The sequence below is a fragment of the Arctopsyche grandis genome, chromosome 11, assembly GCF_051622035.1.
Source record: "Arctopsyche grandis isolate Sample6627 chromosome 11, ASM5162203v2, whole genome shotgun sequence".
NCBI lineage: Eukaryota > Metazoa > Arthropoda > Insecta > Trichoptera > Hydropsychidae > Arctopsyche > Arctopsyche grandis.
In genome coordinates, this window is record NC_135365.1 from 11,214,081 (window position 1) to 11,222,140 (window position 8,060).

The window sequence follows — 8,060 nt, forward strand, 5'->3', positions numbered from 1 at the left end:
ATAATATTTACTGCCATCTATTGATAATATGAATGCAACTAAATTTATTGCACAATATTTCATATGTAAAAAAAAAAATGTAATATTTAAATAATATCTAATACAAATACTATTGTATATTTTTATAAACATTATAAAATTAATATCTCAAAGCGCCAACAAAATTTCTCAGCAGTAAATTGTTTATTTATATTTATGTGATAATACCAAAACTCTCTACTTGTTTCCATATATTTCTAAAAAATAATAATATTCAACTTTATACTAAGCGAATATTTTAATATACATAATAAAAAGTACATATTATATCTGTTGTATATTGCGCAATATCGAATAAATATAAAACGATTGGTACAAACTAACAAACCTGTTGTGAATGTTATTGAGTACACTCAAATTGACTGCTGTCAACCGGTTAAAAGTTCAACTAAACCAAGTAATATATTTATTATAATACTCTTGAAGTGTAAGATCACAATTAATAAATCTAAAACAGTTATTGTGAAGAGCTCAATTCAAAAAGGGCATCTGTATCGGGCATGCTAACTGTCCTGTAAGGATATTATTAATAATGTCTCGAGCTTGATCAGATCTACAATTACAATCTAGACAATTTTTTTTTTTATAAAAACACTATTCATCCGATAATAATTTTTATTGTTGTCAACACTGCACACTTTATCTAACATTTGATAACCTATGTATACAAATACGTATTCTACAAGTGTCTTTGTCTTACTTCATTACATTAGTAATTTATTTTGTGCAAACAGCAATCAGGAAAAAATCGTCATGGCCAAATTGAACATTGATGAAGTAAATACAATCGACATTGAAAATTTCGTCAACATCTTCAGCAACGTAGTCGAGTCGTACAACGATGCAGCCAAGGCAGTCTTTTCAAGCAGACCTTTTAAAGACGTGGAAACACTATGTAAAGCATTTAGCGATCATTTGGAAAACATCTCCATCGAAGGTCAGTGTAGTGTAATAATATCTAATATATGTATCTTAGTTATCAAGATTTGATACCGTCCGGTATTAAAAATCATGCAGTTTTTCGTCCCCAATGATGATGCAAAAATTAATCAACATCAACAAGTTTTGAAGATGAATTACTCTAATTACAGATAAGTTGAAAGTGCTACGTCTACATCCAATTCTGGCCGGTAAACAAGCCGATAAAGGTGAACTGACCAAAGAATCTACCGAAGAGCAGAAAGCGGCAAAACTCAATGCATTAGACGAAAGCACAAAAGGAGAATTCAATACTCTCAACGCACGGTGAGCGTTTTTAAATGGTTTGCATATAAATCATGAACGAGTGTTGATTAAAATTTGAATTTCAGGTACGTTGACAAGTTTGGTTTTCCTTTTATAATATGTGCACGTGAGAATACGGCGAGTACAATAGCCGAACAATTGTCGAAAAGATTGAACAACTCCATCGATGAAGAAGCGGTCACCGGAATCAACGAGGTGAAAAAGATATGCCGTTTGAGAATTTTAAGCATAGTAATCTCTTAATAAATAATATAAATTATTTGGGCCTCACTATGATTTTATTTTTATTTATATATTGTTTTTTTTATGTTACTTTTTCTTTTTATTTCTCCTAATGTACATTTTTATTTACTATATTTCTTTTGTTAATATGAAACTAAGAATGTGATTTTTGGATTTCATTTTTGATTTTTACATTTATTATTTTTCTTGTTTTCTGTTTTTTTTTTTATTTTTTCATTTTATCATGTTTTTCTGCTTTTGCATTTTTGCTTTTTATTTTATGTATTTTATTTTTCTGTTTTTCTAAATCAAATGTAGGCCATTGTGGCGCATTAGGTTCTTCCTGTAAAGCCACAATGGTCCAAAACTACTATAAATAAATAAAACATCGTTTACAAAAGACTTTTTATTATTATTATTAATGAATAATGTATGTTAAAATTAGAGATATTTTATGGATCTTATATTGATTACAATAATCCGAGGGATTTTTCCATAACTGCATGAGGCTGATACAAGTGCTCTCTGAACTCCATCGTATTGTAAATGTCTTCGAATCCAATATCCAAGTCTCTGCCAGTTAGAGAATCAAAGAGAGCATTTGAACTTTCCAAAAACGGCAACCTTCCAATCTGCGAAAAAAAAATGTAATTCAATTCGATCATGGAAATGAAATTAAATTTAAAAAAAAATCTTAAAAACAAGTCTTCTGTCACCTTTTTAACGATTTTTTGTTCCATTTTCAATTTTAAAGGAGCATGAATTCCTTGGACTCTCTGAAGCATGTGGAAATTCAACTGCTGTTGACTTTTCATGTACTGGAAAAATAATCAAAATAAATCTACAGATTATACAGACTGGAACCTAACATCATGACTACTTTGATTGATAACTACACCTTCTGAATATCATTAGTACGATATAATAACTAAATCAAAAAGTATTGTATGGGATCGGGATCAAGGATCCGGATGGAGTATACAGTATTTACTTTTGATACTAAGAGTTTTGACCACTCATTCGAGTGTTCCAGGTATCTCAACTTCAGTGCGGTCTGACTTGGTATACTATTACTGCCGTTGCCCGTTCCATAGTTAATTAGAAGTTATAAATATTGAAAAAGTGTCGGTTGGCTTACGTTCGATTCGGAAGCTTCTAGCGGGTGAGCGTGAGACAATTTGTGCTTATTAGAAGGGATGCCGTAAGTCATGCGGTCAGGCAACTCCAACTCGCCGCTGATCTGCTCCGAGTTCGACTTCAGAGACGGTTCCATATCCTGAAGAAAACGCATCACGTTAGTTAACACGCGTATTTAATGTTAAATCGATATATATATATTAAAAGACGAACCATTTTAGACGAGAATGACAGCGCTGGAGCGAAGAGTAGCGGACGATAAACGACAAGCGACAGTGACACCGCTCTTTGCGTTTGGCCGTAACGTCTCTCAGTACGTCCTAATAAAATATGCAAAACAATTATTCATTTTCGATTTTAAGTTATTATAAATTTAAATTAATGCAGTATGACACTACAAAAATCAAATATTTGAGGTAAAAATTTAATCACAAATATAATATGCATGATGAGAATGAATGATCAAATAAGGCAGGGCCAGAGAAAAGCATGTTCGGTGCGTTCCTACGAACCCGGCTCACGCTTGAAGACAGTGCCAGCCTTACACCGGGTCTACCTCACGGGCCCGAATGTGAAACGCCCGAAAACGCAAATACCGGAAGGCAAAGATCGAAAATCGAAAGATCTTAAGTCGAAAGATAAAAAAGGGTCTCTCCCCCCGTCGTACATCCTCACTTAATTTGCGCGAGCAGGATACAACAGGAACAAGAGGAACAGACTTTTCCTCCCGTATTCTGCGCGCGCACATTAAACAAGGCTGTATGACAAAAAGAGAGATAATTTCACCGCATGCCAATTTACACATATATTATATAATGGCCACCTTTATGTATATTTACATATATAGTGGCCACTTTATACATATATAATGGCCACCTTTATATATACACTTTATGTATATATAATGGCCACCGCATTCTATATACATAGTACCGTTTACAATGCACCCTTTTTTTTATCTTTCGACTTAAGATCTTTCGATTTTTGATCTTTGCCTTCCGATATTTGCGTTTTCGGGCGTTTCACTTTCGGTCTCGTGAGGTAGACCCCCTTACACCATATGGCATCGTTAACACTACCGATATCTACACCCGATCCACCCAATATTTAGGAATTTTCCATATCCAGTTCCCATGTTGCAACCCGTGGTTGCTATTTAGGAACTGGTTATGGAAAAATTCCTAAATATCGGGTGGATCGGGTGTAGATATCGGTAGTGTAAACATAGCCTATGGCGCCCTTGGGCAATTTTTAGGTTTGCTGCAAATGATTACAAACCACCCGGCTGCATGCTGATTTCGATTGCATTTTAACTGTTTGAATTTCAGCATGTACGAAACAAGAGATATTCATGGGGTTGCGCAGATGACATTTCGATGTACATTGATGATTGGCAATACTTAAAATTGAGTTGGATCTTTCTGGCAAGTTTAAAATGGCAAAAACCGAGACAAAACTATGAAATGATCATGCAGCGAAATGAGTATGCGCCCGCTTGGTTTACAATCGTTTGCAGCGCAGGGCAATTTTTTCTAAGCGCCCCTAGAATTTTTTAAAAAAAATGGGTTACTATCCTCTTTTTCCGGACTTGGGACCGGCAGGAAAGTAGTTAACAAGATTTCTCAACCCCAGGTGGAGTTAAAAATAAATAAATAAAATGATAATTCAGAAGTGAACTTTTCAAACCATTCTTTCAACAAAATCTATAATTAAAGCTGAAAAATCAAGATTTTCAACGATATCATTTTCAGTAGATAGAGTTTCAAAACTGGAAAGTCTATTTTGTGAAATTGTAGACCGGAGATAAGTTTTATTGATCAACATTCGAATATGGGAAAACCAAATACCTGGTCGTGTATATGAATCTTTGGGCTATATCTAAGAGTAATCAAATGCAGGTCTGAGGTCACGTCATGTCTGTTTATTATGTTATTGTCTGGCCTTCTTTGACGTAACTTTTCGAGCAGATTGTCCTTCGAGTTTTCTAACCAGACTGAAATCTGTGTCTGATCATTTCATAATTCGTATTGATGATCGTCAAGATCGCATAGACCTGTTCAGTTCTGTTGTAATTCAGAGATGTCGTGATGAGAAAATGGAGTTTTTTCCATACGATGTAAAAGAATTGTTCAAGCAGATTGAAAGCAAACCGAATCTCTGGAATAGATCAGCTCACGAATATAGAAATAAAGAGGCCAGAGAACATGACTGGAAGGCTATTTATACCCACTTTGAACCAAATTTTGACAAGATGAACCGACTAGATCAAAAAGAAATAGGTATGAGCAAAATTTTATCGCAAATACCCGACCCCAGATACGATACTTCATCCAGTATACATATTTTAATCTTATGTTATAGGTGAATGTATAATGACAAAATGGAATTACATTAGAGCAAGTTTCATGAGAACTGTTAAACACGGCCCACCGACAAGACGTCCCTATGTATACTACGATCATTTAAAATTTTTGTTAAAGAGTGATGTTAAGGCTATCGATGCCCCACATCTGGACAATAATGACGATACACTCGAGCAAATACCGGAAAAAAAGCTCAAAGTTAGCCCGTTTTTAGATGAAGACACAGAAATTTTTTAGATGATAGCAGACTCGGACGACTCGTGCGATGTTAAATCGAGTGAACATTCTATAAGTGAAGATGCGAGTAAAATTGAAAATTGTAGTGTGTCCGAAGAAAAGCTGCCAGAAGATTGCCAAGCGAACGTAAAATCCAATGTATATGAAGTGCCGATAGAAAATGGTGGAAATTCACGAGACGAAGAAGAATCTTTCTTTTATTCTATTCTTCCGTTCATTCGGAAACTGTCTGATGATGACAAATTCAATTTTCGAATGGACGTCATGACATTGTTGAAAAAATATAGAAACAGTCATTGACTTTCTATTGGACTATACGTAACTGTAATCATAAAAATATAATTGTTAATTAATTTTTATTGTATTTTATATATTTATGTAAACATCATGATAATATATGGTGATAATTTTATAAAAAAATTTTAACTCACTATAAATTTCGCATGTTTGTAACATGCCTTTTTATTTCACAAGTCATCACTTACAACAAGTTATTATGGATTATTGCTTACAATTATTTATTTTTTTATTAAATTTTTTATATAGGGGTTTTTTTTACTTTAAGAGAATCTGACTAAAAAATAATTATCTCAATCGAAAAACTATTATATCAATTATTAAAAAAAATTAAGATTTTTTATGATGGTGATTTTATCGTCGGGTCCGAGTCTCCTGAAAATGAAAGGATTTACAAATATAAAACTAGTGTTTTATTCTTTATTTGGATTAACCCTTTGCCCGCGGCAACAAATATAGCGAACAAGCCCTGTACGCGGCACCTTTTTCGCGAATTTGGCAATCGAGTTTTCGACCTTAAATACAGATTTTAATATTTACTCAAGCAACCAGATATGTTAATTAACACAAAGTATTATTTTAAACAATAAAATACATAATATATCTCGTAGTTTTGGATTAATTGTCAAATAATCATTCTTCATAATTGTATGAAGACGTGACGTCACATAAACGAGGTTTCAGTATGGTTCCATAAAAAACAAATTTTTGACTGGTATATATTCATTTTAAGCAAATTGAATAGATGGCATTCAACTCAGTAATATATTCAACCAATTTTGAACCTTAAAACAGTTGAAATAGGCGCATATAAGCCTCAAAATCCTGTGCAAAGTTCAGAAATTCTATGAAAGACAGCCACGCTACAGACTTGTCGCCCAAAGCTTCCATAGAAGACGGCCGTGGGCTAACGGTTAATATCTTGGAAGTGATCACCCTAAAAAATAATTTAATTGTTCTAACAAAAAGTGAAAGAAAGAAAAGAACTATAGGGGTGGCAACCCTAACAAGAAGTGAGTTCTATCGCTTTTTTTTAAAAACCCTGATTGTATATTTTCAAACGTAAATAAAACACCACGTTTGCTAGTCATGATTCAACCATGAATATTTTGTTTGGCATATAGTGATTTCTGCAGTGCTTTAATTTTTTCTAATGATTTTTCAATTTTTTCTAATGGTTACATTTAACAGATTTACTATCGAAGTGCGGCTATTATTAATAATATGTAATTGATTCAGATATATTTTTGTTATTTTGATTATTATAATAACCAATTTAATACAACTGTAACATATGTATATTTTTCATCTGGCAAACATACAGTAAACAAAAATTGTGTTGTAGCAACCAAATTTACGTTGATTGATCAATTTTTTCTTCGGTGAATTTCTCAGACATTTTAATTATAAATTTTACTATGCAAAATGAATATGACAATCTAAAAAGTGGCTTAATTAATTTTACTTACTTTGCAAAATTAAATGAGGTAGGTAGGCAAATAAACATAAATGGCATTTCTAATAAACACACATTGAATAATTTCTATAACTATTAAGGCTGAGATAAAAGAAGGATGTTCCATAGGAAAAATAAAAGTTTATACACCACATGAAACAATTTTGGGAGACGGTATAGGACTTTTCAATTTCGCTTATTTTGTCCTTTCTGGACAATGTTGCCTGATAGAGACGATACATTTAACAGACAGAAAGGTGTCTATTACAATTTTATCATTTGAAGTTAATATATGAAAATGAAATTCAAACCCAATATAACATATACATATGTAACTATGTGAATTTTGTACTACTTTCAGAAAACTATCATTTGCAATGCTTCAATTAAGAGCTCAGATATTGTAAAAGTTGCTGGAGATAATTATCAAGAATCATCTGCTGTTAAAACTCATTTCATGCAAATATGTTTGATAAACACAGGCGGATGTTTTAATTTAGAACAATTAGCAGACAATAGAATAATAATTGCTGTGGACAAAGTTATGTGTATGCTCTTACCTAAATATTGGTTATGGCAAAAGAATTATTCAAATATTTGGGGAAGAGTGAAACATTTTTTAGAGAAAAAAATTCCTACAACTGAAGAAGCTCGCGAAAGATTTCAAAAGAATAGATCTTGGGAGAAATATAAAAAAGAAATTGTCAAAAAAATTGTGGAACACAAAAAAGCGAAAAACTATACCTCAATTCATGATGTTCCATATTCTATCAAAATGAATAAATGCCTTTTATAATAATTCAACTGTTCTGGTCTGCTATAAATAAAACATAATTGTATATTTTATTCAAATTTAAATAAAATAATAATTTAAAGTAAAGTAAAAACAAATAAAACAATATGCAATTGAATTACATAAATATCACCAGTGTATTCCAGTATCATTTACACAAACAAATTACAAGTTATATTTAATTTTTCATTGCAATATACATACATATATGTATGTATGTTATATGTACATATGTACTTTGCATAATTTGTATTATGTTGTAATCATTTGC

At 32.2% G+C, this 8,060-nt stretch overlaps 3 protein-coding genes across 4 annotated transcripts; 2 read left to right on the top strand and 1 right to left on the bottom strand.

Moving 5' to 3' along the window:
• The first annotated feature begins 363 nt into the window (after window positions 1-363).
• Window positions 364-1,541, top strand: LOC143919458 (2-oxo-4-hydroxy-4-carboxy-5-ureidoimidazoline decarboxylase-like). Of its 2 annotated transcripts, XM_077441788.1 has the most exons (4): window positions 364-436; window positions 774-976; window positions 1,131-1,284; window positions 1,350-1,541. In XM_077441788.1, the coding sequence occupies exons 2-4, from the start codon at window positions 793-795 to the stop codon at window positions 1,525-1,527; spliced, it is 516 nt and encodes a 171-aa protein (XP_077297914.1). In that variant the 5' UTR covers window positions 364-436; window positions 774-792; the 3' UTR covers window positions 1,528-1,541. The 2 variants fall into 2 exon arrangements, with proteins under 2 accessions (XP_077297914.1, XP_077297913.1); XM_077441787.1 differs by lacking the exon at window positions 364-436 and having other exon boundaries at window positions 657-976.
• Window positions 1,542-1,612: 71 nt separating this feature from the next.
• Pomp (proteasome maturation protein) lies at window positions 1,613-2,957 on the bottom strand. Its single transcript, XM_077441790.1, has 4 exons — window positions 2,857-2,957; window positions 2,645-2,782; window positions 2,223-2,324; window positions 1,613-2,138 (listed from the first exon to the last, which is right to left on the bottom strand). Exons 1-4 carry the CDS (start codon window positions 2,857-2,859, stop codon window positions 1,977-1,979), a joined length of 405 nt encoding a protein of 134 aa, XP_077297916.1. The 5' UTR covers window positions 2,860-2,957; the 3' UTR covers window positions 1,613-1,976.
• Window positions 2,958-4,519: 1,562 nt separating this feature from the next.
• LOC143919460 (uncharacterized) lies at window positions 4,520-6,121 on the top strand. The gene is made up of 2 exons (XM_077441789.1): window positions 4,520-4,922; window positions 5,005-6,121. Exons 1-2 carry the CDS (start codon window positions 4,739-4,741, stop codon window positions 5,241-5,243), a joined length of 423 nt encoding a protein of 140 aa, XP_077297915.1. The 5' UTR covers window positions 4,520-4,738; the 3' UTR covers window positions 5,244-6,121.
• The last annotated feature ends 1,939 nt before the right edge of the window (window positions 6,122-8,060 follow it).